Source organism: Manis pentadactyla, chromosome 3, assembly GCF_030020395.1.
Source record: "Manis pentadactyla isolate mManPen7 chromosome 3, mManPen7.hap1, whole genome shotgun sequence".
Classification (NCBI taxonomy): Eukaryota; Metazoa; Chordata; class Mammalia; order Pholidota; family Manidae; genus Manis; species Manis pentadactyla.
The window spans coordinates 62,124,408-62,144,084 of NC_080021.1; the positions used below are offsets into that span (position 1 = coordinate 62,124,408).

At 34.3% G+C, this 19,677-nt stretch overlaps 1 protein-coding gene across 4 annotated transcripts in view; it reads right to left on the reverse strand.

The window, feature by feature from the left end:
- Positions 1-4,463: 4,463 nt before the first annotated feature.
- Positions 4,464-19,677, reverse strand: part of HNF4G (hepatocyte nuclear factor 4 gamma) — a 123,526-nt gene continuing 108,312 nt past the window's right edge. For all 4 annotated transcript variants that reach the window (XM_036887515.2, XM_036887514.2, XM_036887513.2 and 1 more), the window contains 7 exons: positions 18,866-18,972; positions 17,152-17,307; positions 14,079-14,166; positions 11,779-11,931; positions 11,416-11,652; positions 10,303-10,425; positions 4,464-7,000 (listed from right to left, as the gene is read on the reverse strand). In XM_036887515.2, the coding sequence (XP_036743410.1) occupies positions 6,879-7,000; positions 10,303-10,425; positions 11,416-11,652; positions 11,779-11,931; positions 14,079-14,166; positions 17,152-17,307; positions 18,866-18,972 (986 nt within the window). In that variant the 3' untranslated portion in view covers positions 4,464-6,878. The remainder of the gene's footprint in view (positions 7,001-10,302; positions 10,426-11,415; positions 11,653-11,778; positions 11,932-14,078; positions 14,167-17,151; positions 17,308-18,865; positions 18,973-19,677) is intronic.

Consider the following 19,677-nt stretch of genomic DNA (forward strand, 5'->3'; position numbering starts at 1 on the left):
CACATAGGACATTTTTAGGGAATGCTTTAAGGATCCATACCCAAAAGACAGTGTGGAGACAAACTGGTAGAGGAAGAAGTTAAACTGTGATGTAGACTCAACAGAAAACTCAGCCCATCCCATAGTTAGCTCTGAAACTTGGATGGCTCTTCAGTTTTCCTAGGGTGGTGGAATAAAGTCAAGCCTCTATATAACCAGTCTTTGAATGCAGGCTGCACCCAGGAGGAGGTGCAGTGAATAAGGTAGCTTTCCAATGTGGGTAATTTTTAGAGACGTCTGCCCGCTGAAGGTTCTTAGCCAGCTGTATTCCAGCACCTGGCAGAGTTAAGTCCTTCAGTCTGCAGTGTTGACTACAATATAACCCTTATATCTCTCAAATGCTTGTCTTCTATAACTTTAGATAGCAGGTCCTCCATGATTCCAGTGAGTCCCTTTTCTGGGAGAAAATGAAAAGAGGAAGGCAAGACGACAGAGTAGATAGCCCACCAATTTAAATGATCATTATTATCTCATTCTTCTACTATTCAGTCTAGAGTCTCCTTAACCGCCAGCAAACCTCAGTGGTCTCAGTGGCTTGTGTGGTGGTATTATCCAGACCCTCAGCTCAGGGTTCTGAGCCTCTAATCACAAAGCTCTTCTCAGACATTGACTGTTGCCCTTGTCCATAAGCCTTCACAACTGGGCATTGGGGCACCAGAGACACTCAGATGGACCACTGGGATGCCAAATACACTTCTCTCTGAGCCTATTACGTTGCAGCAGCCCTACTGTCGCCTGATAATCAGGGTGAATTACCCTTGACAAGATAATGATTCCTCTTCTAATCTCCTTGAAAATCTTACAAATACAAAACCTTTAAAAATGGAAATCTTCATGTGACTCCTGGTGGAAGAATTACTTCTTTAGAACCAAGACTTCTAATTATTAAGAGCTCAGAGTTGTGGGGACAGGGAACACAAATTCCCCAAATGGGCTGGTAATGGTGGTAAGTGGGGTCACTCTGCCTTCTACCACATGATTTTCAGACCTGTTTATTCTACCTGTTGGGGGTACAGCATCATAGAGCTAGATCACAAAGTATGTCTCTAACCTCAAGTTATTATTGGTTAGTTGGTTTCTATGATGGAACTTCAAGCAACCACTTTTTTTTGTCTAAAAAGCCATTGGCTTCTGGCTAAATAGGAGCCCAATAGGATATTAGTAAAATGTCAGGCTGATCTAGATATATTCAGGTATTTGATGGCAGAAAGAAGGAGAATCAACATAATTCTGGATCAAGACTATAAATGTATACTGTTGTCTGTTCCAGATGAAAATGAACTGTTTCTGATGCTTATGCATTCCTTAGATCTGTAGTCACATACTTCGTATCTGTCGCCATGTTAGTCTACTGCAATTGTTTGAAATCTGTGACTGTCTACTTTCATTATCTGGGATTTGTCTGCCTTTTTAAGATCCATTCTGAAGAATTAAATGGAGATATAATAGAGACCACTACTCTTGCATTCTATGGTTTTTAAGGGATCATGATATGTGTTTCCTCCCATAATCCTACTCCTGCCCAAAGGGTGATAGTTTTTTATTTACTGTTGTTGTCTGAGGAGCAGGAGCATTTTCATTAACTTTCTCTTGGCTTTTCCCAACAAGATAGTTTCTATCCAGCAGGACAAGGAACTGATGATTGGATTCTGACAACCTCCAAGTATGTCCAGTTTACTGAGGGACTAAAGAAATGATTATTGGATGGACTTTGGGACTCAGTGAAATCACTGTATCAGTCAAGATTCAACATCCTGTCTCCCTCTGCATCCTCAGAGTTTGGCTAACTTTCTTGATTACTGAGCTTTAGGCACAGTCTTCCTGTAGGTGCTCTGAGAGCTTTTCCTTGATCTATATGTAAGTTCATCTGGTAAACTCTCATAACGTCATGTTATTGAACTACAAAATAATGATAGCTTATTTGTAGTTATTTGTATGACTATGATTTAATGTTTTCCCTCTTTGAATTTCCTTTAGAAACTTCAGAGCTCTAGTGTCTACAAATTTGTGGCATTTTGTAAGGGTTTAATATGTCTATTTTGGATAATGCATAAATGCCTCTTACTAGACCATTTTATGAATAATTATGTACTGTAATAAAAACACAGATGAATTTGTATTCTCATTTAATCTAAAAAATTACTACACCAGGTGATTGTCTTAACCTGCAAAACTTAACGAGGTATCAAAGTTTAGTCATAGATCTCCCATATTGTTTTTTAGCTGTCTATGCATCCTTGATCTTTTTTATTAAACTATTTCTACTAAGTTACTCAATTTTTCTTTTTCCTTTTTTATAGAATTTTATATTTTAAGAATCCTATTTTGTTCAATTAATGGTTATCTATAAATTATTTTTTAAATTTCATTTCTTTTATGAAGTATCAAGAAGAAATATGTATATATAGTTTTACCCTATTATTTGCAACCTGTGTAAAACTAGTTTTAATATACAATTTCTTCTCTCCTACCTGACCTCAGACCCCCTCCAAAGCACCTACTGATTTTTTGTCTCATAGGGTAAACTTTATATTTTCTAAAGAATTATTTTTTTTCAGATAAGAAATCAAACTGGATATAAGAAATACAGTTTTAGCTAATTTTGAAAGGTGATCATGGCAGGGAAGTTCACCGACTTGTTCAGTAATTGCTTATTTGTAGAGTTTCCCTGGCTGGATGGGTAAATACAGTTACTTTTGTTATTCATTCTGTCCAACATTTTCCTTCCCACCAAAGGCATTGCCTTCAACTTAGACATTTCCATATAATTTCACAACTCCAATTAACTGTAGCCAGTAAGGATCTCCAGGAGAGGACACAGTGTAAGAGGCAAGTTCACTATTAAGTTCTTTTTTCTAACATGATTATTATAGTACTCTGAAGTTAGGATCTTTCTATCCCTTCTGTAACTGAATACAATTCTTCTTATTAGGAAATAGCTGTGGCCCTGAACCTCCTTCACTGATCAGCCCCTCTGCCTCTAGGAAAATCAGGTGACTCTCACTATGAATCCTCTACATTGGATTACTACTACAGCTCCTTATGTCCTTGGATTTGACCTTCATTGATTGCCACATGTTCTTACCTTAGTTTTAGCCTGTAGTTTTACAACATTGAAAATTTTTAGGGCTCTGTGGAATTTCATACTACTTTCACAGCAGCACCATTATGCCTGTGCTTAATCACAGACTAGTCTGTGTTTCCTTTACTCTGATGTCATCTGCCCTCTATTTTGCAGAAACATTTAGAGTTTCAGTACATTTATTGATACATTTTATTTTTTAAAAAGTCTCTGGGCAGTTCAGTGATATTTTTGAAATGAGGAAGGGACATAAGTTAAAAAGATCAGCTCAAATACTCAAGTTGAAATGGATGTCAAATTACACTCAACTATAGTTACAATAAACCTTATTATTAATATGTTCCATGTGTTGTCGTTATTCTTAGTATCATTCCTCCTATGATCCAGAAGCAGGACATTCTTTCTCTTCTCACTTTCCCTAATAAGTTAGGGTATATTCTTCTATTCTTCACATAAATATAAAAATTGCCTGTTTCATATTGTGGGGAGAATGGAAGTTCCTGTGGCCAGGATCCTCACCTGACCCTAAACTACTCAATGATGTAATTGCCCTACTGCTAGGCTACTGCTTCCACACCCGAAGGCCATAAGCTAGTATTGACTGACTCACTATAAAGAGCTCTGCCCAGTGCTCTGGGTGGAGGCAGAGATGAAGGAGGATTACAGTCCTGCAGATTGTTGGATGCAGACATGATTCTAGTGCTTGACCTACTGCTGTGAGAATAAAGCCAGGTGTAAACTCTTTGACCCTAAGAACATTCCATTGTCATTTCTCAGTCTCACTGAATCCATAGCGAACTTGCCTGGGACTGTAACCCTCAGGCAAGACACATATTTGGAAGGAGGATTTTCACTATAAACCCTAAGTACAATTTGTGTTGTTAAATGAGGTGCACATATTACGCTGATTAGAGTACAAATGAAATAAAACTGAGTTGAATTCTAGAAAAATGAAATTGACTGGTCTTCATAATGTAAGATGTTTTACAAAAAACTTTAAATATGAATGGAGGACACCAGCCAATAAAACCTAGATTAACAGTGAATGTGCCAAAGTATATGTATACAATGTTTCTGCCAGCCTACTCATTTATTTTAATTATGGTGACAAAACTTTCAAGCAAAACTCCTTAATTAAAGTGCAAATGTAAGGATTCTCCCTTTAATCAGTGTCAAATTCTATGATTATTCGGAGATGCACTAATTCATTTTGTTTGGCCTCTAAAGCCCAGTATTAGCAAACTCTATGTAAATTTAATTACATGACCATATAAAATATACTATCAGTATCTTTCAAATTCTGAAGTCATTTTTGAATAATAACGAAGCAGCCCCCTTCAGTGTTTCTCAATTTTTATTTAGAAAGTTCAGTGAACAACATGGTATCACAGTTTAGAAATATTTTAATTCACTATAATTTAACATTTTTAAAAATCTAGTAAGTTTTGATTTTCAACAATGAAATTTATAAAAATAATTTTACATTTATAAAATGAATCATATTTCACAATAAATTATTCATTTTTATAACCTGAAAAAAGTTTTGTGCTATATAAAAGCAATAACACTCCTTATCAATATTTTGAAAATAGGCTGAAACCTTCAGTTCCTGTTTGTCCAGCATTTTTGGCAGTTAAGTATACAAAAATATTATATTACAAATTCCCTGACCATAGTTATTAAAGTGAAATTGTTAGCAATAATTTCTAAAACATAGCTGTTTAGAAAATATACGCAGATAAGTTAGAAGGCTCACTAAAAATGAATTGTTTTTTTTATATTTTCTAAGAGAACAACACAATTAAACAGAAACCTATCACAAATATTTATATTTATAAAAATCAGAGGCATTCTTATTCATGAAATAGACACACTAGTAAATTTCCAAAAAAAATAAGAATTAAGAAAATTTTCCTCTTCCCTTCCTCTCTCAAATATAGATCTTATAGTTTCCAGGTACTTGCTCTTGAAAGAATTTTACTGATTTTATTAAATCAATGAATGATAGCTTCTAAGTAATCATTTTTCTCCTTTAAGAGTTAATAAGTTAGTTAACATTAACAGAACCTTTTTATTTGTAAGGTTAGTGGGGGTTATGAAATCATAATCCAAAATTTTGAAAGGTTCTATAAAAATCATTTAATTCAGTCTCTTTCAGCTTTGGACTCTCTTTTATTATACCATTGATAATCAGTTTTTCCCTGATTCAGAGTACTGTGTGCACGTGTGTGTGTGTGTGTGTGTGTGTGTGTGTGTGTGTGTGTGTGTGTGTGTAAGAGAGAGAGGGAGATGAGAGTGAGAGAGAAAGATACATCACTTTTTTTAGAGGTGGCCTATCATTAATTGTTTTAAACATGCTCCAGCTTTAGATGATACAGAATAGTTTAGGGCTCCAGAGAACTATACTCTTCAGTCCACTGAATTTTTGAAAATCTGCTAAGTTAGTGATTTGAATTTTTGTTTTCATCATAACCTATCTGGTGTATTATTATTTTCTTTAATTTGTTTAAAGGTCTTTTTTAAGGGTAAGACTCTTCTTAAAAATACAAAAGTGGTTTCTGATTCATGTCTCAACAAATTTGCACTCTCTGCTTACATGAATACATGTGTTACAAGTACATGATGGATAGTATTCAATCATCACTCTATTGCATATATTTAAAACCACAGTAAGAAGCTCACATTTTTCATACCATACCACAGATTTATTCTCATTAAAGTCAAGCAGACCTGGTTTTAAAAGTGGCCTTGCCTTCCTACTCTTTAGCTTCAAGAACTTTGATTACATTCCTTAAGCCCTCTAAGCTAAAGGTTTCTTTTATTTATAAAAGATAATACCTCTCTTACAGGGTTGCCCTGAGGATCGGCTATTTTGCCTCCCAATATCAGCCTCGCAGAGTGGTACAGTTTTAGGTGGCAGAAGGCTTTTTACCTAGTGACTACTTTGCCAGCCTCCCTGGGAACTAGATGTGGGCATGTGCTAAGTTCTACTCAATGCATGAGTATTTTAGATTGTTTTAGGAGGGAGAAATAAATGTCTCTCTTATTTGAGCAACTCTTTCAAGGATGTCTTTTTTATAGCTGACCCTGTATCCTAACTGGTAAAACTAACATGTTTTATCTAATGTACATCCTTATACAGGCAGATTTCAAGGACTATCCAGTCATCCTTGGAATGAATGGCTATTTGCAATTTTCTAAACTTAAGATAGGCATATTTACTTGTGGGCCAAAACGATACTTCTTAGCCACTGGATATCCATGTGACTCTTCATCGAAGAAATGTGCCCTATTCTACAGGTACTGCTTTATTTTTCCAATTTACAAGTTCAAAATTTATAAAAAACTTGGTTCATTTTTATATTAATCTGGGATTTCTGATCTACTATTTTAAGTCAAAAACAACCTTAACTCTGTATCACATCATAATAAAGTATTTACAAATTTAAATTAATATTCAGACAACAAATGAAAGTAGTACATAAGATTCAACTGGTTCAGAAACAGTGCAAGGGAAGCTGGAAAAATACACTATAAAACATGTGGGAACTCAGATATACATTGATGGCCTCTAAAGGTTTTAAACAATAGAAACGACAAACAAAATGAGCATATAAACAAGAAAACAGGATACCATCTTACAACAGCACCATGAAGAAGCCTGGGTTAAAGAGTTTGCTGAAAGTACTATCCTGAGATATTTCGAGACCAACCACTTCTCACCTTTATGCAGTGCCATTCAAAAGTAAACATATTCTCACAATTGCTTTTGTTTGGAGAGAGGCTGGTGTGAAATGACTGAAGCTTGGTTTGCAGCTGTTTTGTACTGTTCTTGTCCAGAGCCTTGTGGTGGGGAAGGGAGTGGGGTTTCAGGAGTTGCTAAAAAAGAATCAAGAGAATTGTATGTGATGATGATAATCACCCTGGCCCATTCCATTAAGTCCTGCTTGCCACCAATATGCATTATTTTATTTTGTCTATGTTTTTAAAAGATCCTATATAAAGTAATGATTTATATAATACATCACTGGCTCACTGACTACTATTGGAGATGCATTTCCATCTTATTTCCCCAAATGGCATTAAACTGGAATAGATCACCCACAGTAAGTCTTAATCACTTTAAGGTGTTTCCTGTCTTTCTTAATAGCATTTATGAGATTTAGTTATCTCACAAACCAAGCAAAAAAGTTAATGAAGAGGATGAATGAAATGCTAGTTTCTTTTCAAATCTCATAAAACAAAGTTCATAATTTTTGCAATAAAAATGCATGTAAAATAAAATATATTTGGCTTGGATTTCACTAACTCAAAGATATTAGATGGCATACAAAATTAAGATGCTTTTCAAGTGCTTTGAAATCTATGTTTAGTAGTTCAAAGCTTCTGAAAAATGCTTACTCTTTTACAATTGAGCTTGTCTATCCTTTCTTTCCCCACCAATGCAAAGAAAAAGTCTGAGTAATTGAAAAAAAAACTTACAGTTTGAATATTTCATTGTCTAGAATTCATTGTATTTTCTCTTATTGTTAACTTTTACTATATTATGAAATAATCCATGAGGTATTCTATAATTTAAAAAATCTTGAAATATTTTAGCAGTCACATTTATTATTATTCCATATATTTAAAAGAACAAATAGAAAATTTTAGATGATCAGAATGAGGCATTGAAAACCTTATAGATTATTTTTCCCAACAGCTTTAAAAAAGTTCTATATAAAAATAAGTCCCTTCTTGCCAGATTTTCTTTCATATATTAACTTTATATTATTAAGTACGGACTAGCAATTAGAAGCCACATTTTGATTTGCAATTTAACTGACAAAAAATAACCACATTTGCTTTAACAAAATTATTTCTGGGTATTTAGGATGGATCTCAAAGTGCAGTGGCCTGCTTTGAAAGGCCAAATATATATGCATGACCTTACATTTAGGTGTGTGTATACATTTAATGTTTTGCTTTGCATAAAATATAGACCATTCCAAATGGACACAAGCAGAGCAAGGTTTCCTATTACAAATGATTCTCACAAATATTATGTTGAAAGAGGAAAAGTAAAAATGAGAAGTATGATGATGTAAGTCTAAAAAGATTAAAGCCAATAAATACATATGCTTTTTAAAATACCAGATTTTAAAATCTGAAAGTAAAGGATTCAACCACCAGCAGAATTGTTAAACTTCCTTGTCAGTTGATGCTTATAATGTTTAATGTGTTGTTAATGTGTTTTATTTTCTGAATTTATGAATATCTGATCTCTAAGAGAGATAACTCCATAGACTCTTTGTTATGTTATTGGATGTGCCAGTCTCTGTTCTTGACTATTTATTAAGTGAAAATGGTAACTTCTGAACCAAGAATGGTCCCAAATTAATGTCTCTCAAGTATGTTGTGATTTATAAATCTTTCCATTTCTATAATTTGTGTTTTTTATAGCAATTTCATTTCTGCCTCATCACATACTCAAAGAACTTGGTGTTTCAAACACAATTTATACATAAGCCTCCCAGAAGTGCATCTGAAGGACAGCAGTGCTAACACGCATTTCTGAGGCCTCCACTTTCCCTACCACTAGTGAGTAACTAAATTGTTACTTTACACTGAACAATATAACTTGTTATTAAGGGCTATTGTAAATTCAGTAGGCAATACAGGTGTGCATAATAATTCAATCACAATAATTCAAGGTATCTCAGAGAGTTAGCTAGTTTAGTGTTCAGAGAAGATAGGTCAAAAGTAAATCTATGATTAATTAGTATAAATTCAAAAACAATCAATTTTAGATATTTTGTCAAATAGAGATTTTTATCTCCAAGGTAGTTTATAAAAGTAGAGTTTGTGTTAATATCAGATTAACTTAGCTATTAATAACTACTAGTATTTATAGAATCATTTTAGTTCCAAAGAGTTTTCCCAGCAGCCCCTGCTTTGCACAATTCTGATATGTATGAATTTGAGTTATCACAGGTTAAGTTAAACAGTCCAGTTCTGCAAAAAACTTGGTTCAAATTTCGGTCAGCATGGTAACTCACAATTTGTATATAAATACAAACTTCATTACTAACTCTTCAATCTGTATCGATTACCTAAATAATGGATGTGCAATGTGATCAGTGACCAATCATATCACTTCTTTAAGTCTGTGTGTGATTCATCCCTGAGCATACTTTATCCAGTTATTCAGTTCTGACAACAAAGTGTGTAGTATGTGGTTGTGTTGCCTCCTTGTCCCCCCAGTCACAAATTCATGTGATGTTTTACAAAAATGGACAATTGAAAGAGAATTGGCAAAAAAAGATTAAGAAGTGCAACAAAAACAAAAAAATGACTGGAAGTGAAGCTCAACTGACCATAAATAGAGTTATAGACAAATAGCTGCTCCTCGAATCTTTAAATAAGCATCCAGAACCTTAGTGAAGGAAAACTTATTGACATTAATGAGGAAACTGATTGTGTTGAAAAGGATGAGGATGTCCCAGAAGAAATGAAACTGGCAAAAACTTCATATCTAATTCTCAGAGATATTTTAGGACATTGAGAGTGCAAAGGATAAAATGTTGGAAGCTGACCCAAACTTCCAAAAAGAGTAAAATTCATCAATGCATAGAAAAGATGTTCACTTTCCCCTTGTAAGTTATAGGAGAAGGTAGCAAGCACTGTTCAAACTACACTTTTTTTTTAGTTTTATTTTTTTAACAAAGAAATAAAATGCCAATTCTCAAGGTATCTAATTTTTAAATTACAGTGTTAAATAAATAGTAGTATTACTCTATTTTTAATTTACCTATGTATTTATAACCTGTAGTTAAGAGAGTATTTACTGTTTTGACAAACATTTTTAAAGGTCATAAGCAACTATAATTTTCCCATTGATTATTACGATTTCTTGGCATTTGAACAGTCATTTTTATGGTCCTGCGCAAATCTAGGACTGCCTGTACATTCTTTTGTACTTCAGAGAAATTTAGATACTCATATTCCATATTAGGGAGCAGACTCATACCTAAGTGATTTGCTGACTATCTTAATCTCCCATAGTTGAGTACTGGAGAGGCAATTGTACTCAAAGTTTTTTGTAATTTCTGTGTACTAATAGATTATGTCCCTAAATTCTTCTTTTTCTCAGATAAACAAGTTTCAGCGAGATTATGGTTGAAAGTAGCCCAGATACTTACAGATCTGGTCTGTATGAACCAGTGTTGACATGGGCCCTAACAGTACAGTTTGTCCAGTTAATGGATCCTGAGACACATGTGGATGCATTGGATGATGGAGATGGCTAATGTCATTGGCAGCACCTACAGAAGATAAAAGGATGCTTGCGTTAGTGATATTTAATCAGGAATAGAAGTTTACCTTGGAACAAATATTTTGATTGGCAGCTTGAATATTGCTAGTTTTGCAAAGTGCTCTTTGGGAATTCAAAAATAAATTAATAGAACCACTGCGATATTAAGGACAATGTCAGCTTTCACTATGCATTGACTAGATTAATGTTGTATCCTATTATGTTGTATATTAATAATGGGCCCTGTATGCCCTTTCCTGGAATCATTAGGTTTGCTGCCTGCTGTGAGAGCAATTCCAAGAACCACTTACCTCGAGTTTATAGTATTTGGGATCACCCTAATAGCATAAACAACTTTTATTTCAGAAAGACATCATTAGGAACACATTAAGCACCAGAAAACTAAAACTAAAATAAAATAAAATAAAGTGATTTTACAAGGAAATTTAATTTAGATCAGAAACAAAATTAATGATTTCTTAACTTTGTCCTGACATTTACTGCAGCAATGAAATCTCAGTTTTCCCTTTTCACTGTATTATGTCAATTAATTATTTCAGGAGTAAATTGTTTATTTTTAAGGTATTTGTTATATATATGTGTATATATGTGTGTGCATGTGTGTGTGTGTGTGTGTGTGTGTGTGTGTATTTACATTGTTATGATTCTGGTATCCTTGAGCTTTTAAAGGAGTCAAGGCATAGAACAATACAATATGCTCCAAGCAATACTAAAAATAGGAAATATATTTCCATTTATCATAGTTCGAAGGTTTGAAAATTGAGGTAAGAGGGATAGTGTGGAGCACAGATGATGGGACTAGTAAGACTGAGGACTTCAAAGTGTTCAAGTATTTTAGTCTCCATCCAGTGGGTGTTGCAGACTTTCTAAATGTAAAAAATTGACTTCATTATATCATGGACAAAGAAATAAGCAGGTCAAACTTGTTTGAAAGTATGTAGGGTGATGCTGATAACAGAAAATTCTTAAATGTACTTACCACCCAGTAACATTTCCTGAAGTAGGTTGTCAATTTTAACCATCCCAAAAAGTTTAACGAACTGTATTTGCTCAATCATTTGCCAGGTGATGCTCTGCAGCGTGGGCAGGAGCAGGAGTAGCTCGCCAAACCTCCCCCGGGAGTCGTACTGCCGGTCGTTGATGTAGTCCTCCAAACTGAGCTGCACTTGGAACCGCATATTCTTAATCTTTACTGGATCACTTAGCCCTTTTGCATCTAATAACGTAATAAAAAGGGAAATCTAAAGATTGACTCTTACTAGAGTGTTAGAATAAATATCCTAATATGAAAAAGTATGTTAATTTCCATTATAATTTATTTTTTAATGGACTGAAAACAAACCTGGGTCGAAAAATACAATTGCCTTCAAACAAGCATATTCATTGTCATCGATCTGAATTTCTTGAAAGGGTCGGACCAGCTCATCCAGAACTCGGTTGGCCACACGGCTGATCTCAACTTCACAACTGTTGCGGTGAATGACGTAGTTGTTTCCTAGGGAGAAAAGTGATCACCCCCCCAAAAATTGTCAGATATTGTTATATTTTTACAAGCCAATGTTTTACATGGTCTTCCCGTAAAGAAACAGTTATAGTTCTTCCTCTCTCAGTAGTTAGTTAGTTGTTAGAAAAACTTAAGAACACTTCAGGGATCAATAACATGGATAATGTGATCACATGCATCTTAACAGCCTCAGTACTGGTGATAATACAGATAAAGGCTAATAACTGACAAGAGAGAAACAAAATGTAATGATTTGCTTTCCACTATGTCAGTTATTTATTAGTGTCTGACTCATTAATGAGCATAATATAAAACCTAAAGAAGCTTTCTTGCTTACAGTGGATTAAAAACAGTACTCCTTTAGTGGTCTAGTTGTATGTAGGTATAATTACTATTGAGACACAATTTTAACAAGCCAAAGGAGGTGAATTCAAGGGAGTTCAGAAAAATTGGATGGAGACTGGACTACTTAATCCCTACAGACAGTTTCAGTTTTAGGAAGTCTCTGGTTATAATATGATATTTACTGTAGTTTCTAAAATATTAGAAAATTAGATGCATATTAAATCTCCTAAACAATGGCTCAATTGTTATTTCTGGTCTTATAAGAAGCAGAATTATCTGAATTCTTTCACTGCAGGCAAAGATATCTTCAGTGTAACAACATGTGCAAAAGGACTCAAGGAATGATGAAAAGTTGTTTACCTAATTATTCAGGGTAAAACTATTTAGAATTATGTAGTAAAAACTTTGTTTTTTAGGTATATTGTATTCAGATTTATAATGAGAACAGTATTTTTGAGGTCTTATAAATTCAAAAGAGTGTTTAATAGAATTTAAGAGCAGAGCCTATGCAGCTACATTTTGTAGTTTAGAATCCTGGCTCTATCCCTTACTAGCTTTATGACCTTAGGTAAACTTTATCTGCCTACATTTCCTCACCTGCAAAATGGGCTGAAAAGAATAGTACCTATCCCTTAGGATTATTGTGAGGACTGAACAAGATAGTATGTATACACATGTAAAGCACTTAGAGCAATGCATCTTACATAGTAAATCCTCAGTAAATACTAGGTATTCTTACATTATGTTCAATTTGTTTACATTTTGGAACAAAATATCTGTCAGAGAAATAGAGTTATTTTATATAGCCAGAGAGAGGTAGAGCTAAGAAGCACTAGAGTTATCTCAACTTTCTCAACAGGAAACCTAATTTTATAAATTAAGTAAGGCAGGGGATAAAAGAAATTACTAAAGGAAATCAAAGCTTTTCCTTTTGTCTTACTCCTCCCACTCCACCTGTCATTCTACTTTTACCTCTTTTTGCACCACGGTTGAACTGTCAGAATTTTCAGACATTGTTACCAAATGTTCTTTTGAAACTAGGGATTCTGTAGCAGAGGGGTAATAAGATGATAGGAGATAAACATGTTCCTTACAAGTTTGTCAAATAAGTAGATACTAAGAGAATGTGAAACAATATTGAAACATCCATAAAATGGTCACACAAATTATTATTTTATCCTAATATGATTTAAATATACTTCAATATTATGTCCATTGAAGAACATCTCTATTTTATTTTTAAATATTTTTCTCAGTCTTATTGAGAAATAATTGACATACATGACTTTATAAGTTTAAAGTGTATGGCTGATGGTTTGATTTACATATATCGTGCAGTGATTAGCACAATAGGTCTAGTTGACATCCATCATCTCATACAGACACAAAAAGAAAAGAAAAACAAAACCTTCCCTTGTGATGAGGACTTAGAATTTACTCTTAACCTCCCTGTGTATCATACAGCAATGTTAGCTATAGTAATATTGTATGTGACATCCCTAGTACTAGCACTTATTTATCTTTTAACTGGAAGTTTGAACCTTTTGACTACCTTCCTCCAATTCTTATTTTTAAATCTTAATGCAACCTGAACATTTTAATGCACTGTGAACTTCTCTGCAATCAAGTCAAGGAAAAATAGGGCCTGTGTGAGGATACAATCAATGAAATCCAATTTGTGAAGTCAGACTACCACTTAATAAGACTCTACGAATGCTTGGTACATACAGAATAGATCTGTTGTTGGTATGAAACATACATAATTTCTTCTTAAATTAAAAAAAACAACTTACCCAAAAGCAAAATATCTTTATACACCATGGATCTCTTTGTAGCTCCAAGGAGCAAGTGTTCCCCCGCATGAGCTCTCAACAGTGCCACCTAAAAATTCCAAGTTTAACAATTAATTGCAAAATAAAATAATTAAAAGATGGTATACTATGAGTCTGATTAACTTAGTGTTCTTTTAGCTTGGGACTTTCTTTTGTTTTAACAAACTATAATATTCATAGATACTTGCCATCATTAAGTCTTCTGTTTTTCTATTTTAGCATAACAACAAAATTTTACTTTCAAAATTTCTAAAACTAGTAACTCAATATAATGGCTACAAAAAAAAAGCAGAACAATGAAGTGTGTGCTGGGATGAAATAGAATCAAACACACATAGAGTTAGAATTCTGGTTTGACCACTTACTACCTATTTTTCCTTTGGTAGGCTAACCAGTATGTTTGGGACTCAATCCATTTTCATCGTGGAGATAGTGATAAAAACCTCAAAGTGGACTACATAAGGACTAAATGAGAACATATATATAAAACAATCTCGTACATGTAATAAACTGAATAAACAAAAGCAAAGCAAGAACTTGTGATATACTGAAAAGAGGATGGGGGATCTGGGTTTTGACACTTTCTGGATTGAACCTCTTTGTACTAAGCTCTCAATTGATTGTTATGCATATACTCAACTGTCTGGTGAATGTTACCACTAGGAAGAAAAGGAAGCATTTCCAATTTAACACATCAAGAAATGCTTCTCCAACATCTTCATCATCCTAGTAAATGACACCATTATCCAAAATGCTTGTTTACATCAAAAACAAGAGTCCATTTTGTTTCCCCTCTAGTTGTACAGCAAATCTTAGTGCTGCTTCTCCATCGCTACCACCCCAGCCCAAGCATTTGTGATTCTTTACCTGGCCTGCTACAATACACTGCAAATTGCTAACAGGTATTCCTGCTTCCTTTCTGGTTCCTCCATTCTAAATTCTTCTCAACAGAGCTTCCAAGATGAAATATTATTTGTAGGATAATAATTTAATAAGTTTCCAAGATTATTATTTGTAGAATAATAATCACTTAGTATCATCCGTCTACTGAAAACACCTCCCAGTTTCTTATTGCCCTTAGAATAACATCCACACTCCTCCAGCACGGCCTCACAGGTGATGGCTCAATGTTTTTCCTCCCACCCATGTCTCTGGTTTCATCTTGCAACATCCCTTGCTCACATTATTCCTGCTCGCCTCAGAACCTTTGAACATGCCATTCAAATGCTTTCTTTTCAGCTCTTTATCTCTTGCCCTTCAAGCCTCAGGAAAAATCATCTCTGATTGCTAAAGCATTTCATGCTGTTTCACACCCTCCTTCCAGCAACTCATCCCACTTCATTTTATAGAACTTCTCCCCACCTAGAATTACTCACAATCTGTATATTTTTTATTTTCTGTCTCTCCAAGTCAAATGCATACTTTATGAGAATAGTGATGTAATCTGTATGTTTACTGCCAAATAGCCATAGTTCTTAAAACTGAACAGTAGTCCTAAAAAATATTTGCTTGATGAATTTACTGAGTGAATTTAACTGATCTAGGGTTCAGTTTTCGAAACTGGATATAACTGGATATAATCATACTTATACCAGAGCTCCTGAAAAGATTAAGTAAAATAATGTAGTATATATTGCAACCAAAAGCTGATACTCTAGTGTCTTACCCATAATAGATATTCACCAATCCATGGCTATTAATGTTATGTTTCAAATTCAAAGTGTTAGTTAATAAACAAAAAATACCTTTTGACAGGTTACTGGATTTTAATTTCCCAACTTTTAAATCTTTGTCTCCATACATAAGTCAGCAACTTTGAAAGAGGAGTGATAATAAAAATACAAAACTAATAAATAACATAATCCTACTTATATGGCTTGAAGTAAGACAAGTAGGTTTTAGCAATTTGGCATTATTCACTCTGAAATAATCTTCTGAGTCAAGGCTATCTTTATGATATGTCAATAACCGTGACTCATACCAGGAAGGCAGTTAGAGAACATTTTAAGAATGATTTCAGACTTCACAGTTTTGTTTTGTTTTTTGTCACCAGGTGAAATGTCTCCTAGAAATATAACTGCTAACTTCCCATGATCATGGTTTTTTTTTCTGGTTGTATAAATATTTTGCCATTCTTTTATTTTTAAACAAGCATGAAACTTTCTTTTTGGTTATTTTTTGTTTTTGTTTTTGTGTATCAGTCGTAAAGAGCACTGGTCAGAGAGTATAAAAATATAACTGACTATAATGTATATCATGGGGCATTCAGTGTTTGGAAATCTTCAAGTTATTTGTACCTACAAATTATATGCTACCTAAATGGAAAAGTTCAAGTAAATCTCCAACTAATAATCTAATCTTCATTGACAGGAAATGAAATTTCTTAACTATTAATTAAAATACATATGACAAAGTATGAAAACATATGTATTACGACAAGATCATTCTATCTGAATTCTATTTCTCTGTATATTTCAGAACATTATTCTACAGGCATTTTTGCCAGACCTTTAATTTTTATACAGTAAATGCTAGAATAAAATTGATAACATTAAAGTCAAAATGTTTTATGTGGTTGCACAAAGTGCCCACTAAGAACCAAAACAACTTTTGTTGTTTCTGTTTAGGAGTGATCTGGCATTTCTGAGGAATTTTATATAGCACCTTCAGTAAACACCAAGACCCAGTAGTGTACCATTTGCCTCCCAGACATTTACTCTCCCAACACCTTAACTCAGGAAGGCAGTTACTTGCTATTGGCCTTTCTCCCTCACTTAAGCCTTACAAACTACAAGGCCGAAGAAGGGAGTCTTGCTCAACTTCATCCAATCAATAAATCTGCAAGATCCTAAAAGAGAAATTAAATCTTTTTGTTGGAACAAGAAGGGGAATGGACAAGAAAACCAATCTCCTTCTCATAAGATAATTTAACCTTTGTCAAATATAGTACATTTATTCTAATTAAAAAAACACAAAAACTTTAGTAGAGTTCAAAAAACATTTTTTAAACATTCATCATATCTTTAACTTATACCTGATCATCCAATGGCAACTCACAGAAGGCAGGAATATATTTGGCCCACTCCACCAAGACTAACAGTTGCTGTTTCATAGATTCACAAACATCACCAATACTTGCAATTTTCTTAACATTTATGTCAGTACTTGCACCAGGGCTTGAGACTGAGATCTAGAATTAAGAAGAACACTTATTAATTTATCATTTAAAAAAGTATCTGACCAATATTCCTATTTTTCTGTGACTGAAATAGGGAAACACCATTGAAGTGGGTGCTATTATCATCACAGTGTCTTGAAATATGCTAAACACCTTAAAATGGATTCACAAAATACCTACCAGTACGAAGCAAACTGAAAACATTCACTATCTAGTACCATGCTCTGGGAGCAGTATCTCATTTTACTGACCAAATCTGTAAAATGAGACACACAACTGGAAGTTAGCTTCATAATTCAAGATGACTATATAAAGAGATATGGAGTATTCACATAAAATATGCTCTATGCTCTTATTTTTCATTAAAAAATATTTCCATTAAGAAAGCCCATCTTTAATTTGTTGAAATATATGGAGAAAATGTTTCCATTGGATAATTTTTCAAACTGGAAAGAAAAAGATTTAGACAAGAAGCCAGAACTAATTATGTTGCTGCTTTAAATGGAAGCCCATCAAAATAACATGAAGAAACCAACCTTTGACTCAGCAACATTAAAAAGCTTAAGATATAACAATTTAAAAATACATAATTTTAAACTATAGAAAAATAGGTGGTGCTAAAATTCTTTTTTGCATAAAAAAATCACTTTCTCAAATTTCTTATAAACGTTATTTTTGAATATGTGTGCGTGCATATGTGTCCTATAGTGATGTGTATTTCCTCACAGCTTTCCTATAAGCTGCTCTTTAAGTGCTTTATAGGACCATCAAGTAATCTTCAAGTAATGGTGATAATAATAGTGATGTTCACCTCGTCACATTACCCTTGTGTTATCAAAAACGAAAGTAGTTACATTGACTCATTATAGGACCTGATTAATAGTTAGCTACTTCATATTTGCTTTACAATAGAGAAGTAACATTGACAATTCTATTGGTGGCGACACTAAAATAATCCATCTTCAAAGGGTTTCTTTATTTGATCAAGTGATTTATTGATTTATTTTTAAGTATATAACTTAGGACCCTTATTTTTTAACTTGGGAATGGATACACTCATTCTAGAAATTTAAAATAAACTCTTTCTTCTCTGTTTTCTGAATTCTGGCTCTTTCCTTAAACACCTGTTTCCAAAGTAGGTACCAAAGTGCGTTCTTGAGTCCAGAGTTATTTCCAAGAAAGGAAGCTCCGATGATAGGTATCAGCCAAACTCCCTGATGAAAGTTGTGGTACCTGACTTTACAGATTCAGCCAATAAAACAGTCCTGCCCCGAGAACGTGCTACACATCAAATATTTGAAATCAACCTTGTTAACAAATTGTTTTTAAACAATCTTGGACTGAAATGCATTTCATTTTTCCATTTAAGAATTAGGAACTTGTCCAGGAAAAGTCAAAATCGAGTCAACAGTCTAACCAGTATTTTCAAAGTGAAATTCCTGAATTCTCATGGATGTTAGTTAATTTTATCAACGAGCACATGTGAATGAACGTGGAGCATCTCAGCCCTGTGCCACACAGACATTTGGTTCTTGCGAGCAGGGCGGCCGCGGGCCTGGCAGGTAGGTACCTGGCGAGACCGCACTTCCGCCTGCGCCAGGGCGTTGATGGACGGGATGCTGCCGCAGTCAAACGTGCTCCTCCGGGTGCTGATTCGGTCGCGCTCGTTCTGCACGGCTGGGGGAGGGGAAATCACAGTATTTGTTAGTTGGCTCTCTTCAGTATGTGTCAGGATATACAGTTTGAAGTAAAAAATACAGAAGTATAAAAGTGAGAAGGGAAGTTTCTGAAAGACCTGAAGCTGGGGCCGGGGGGTGAGGAGGGAGAAGTGTGATGGAGATATTTCTCATTCTGTGCCACTCGTGAAAGCAGAATGAACCAGGCGTGTTCCCAGAGCTCATAAAATACTGCCTTTTGGGTCCTCACGATGGCACGCGTGTTGAAAGGGTTAGATCAGCCAGTTCAGCCACCCTGGGTTTTTACTAGGATGGTGGCTTTCCGTTTCCTCAAAGTTAATAAAAACTGTAAGATAACTAGAGGAAGAGTATCGCCTATGAGACAGGCCTGGTTAAAGATACGAGTGTATTCGCTGTTGGAAGATATGAGTCATAGAGTCTGAAACCTCCATGTATTAGCAAAAAAGGAAAGTACATTTATTTTATTTTGGTTAAGGTGATTTTATGATTATGATCCTATGATCTCTTACAAAACAATGTCCTCAGGACAGTTTACATACATTAATAAAACAGAATTTGCAGCAGTGGGTCTCTTCTGAGAAGATTGAGGTTTAAATATCAGCATTTTGGATGGGTGAAGAAATCTCAAGTATTATATAAAAGGTTTCTAAGAGAAGTAGATCAGCTTGTTTCAGAAAGGAAAGAA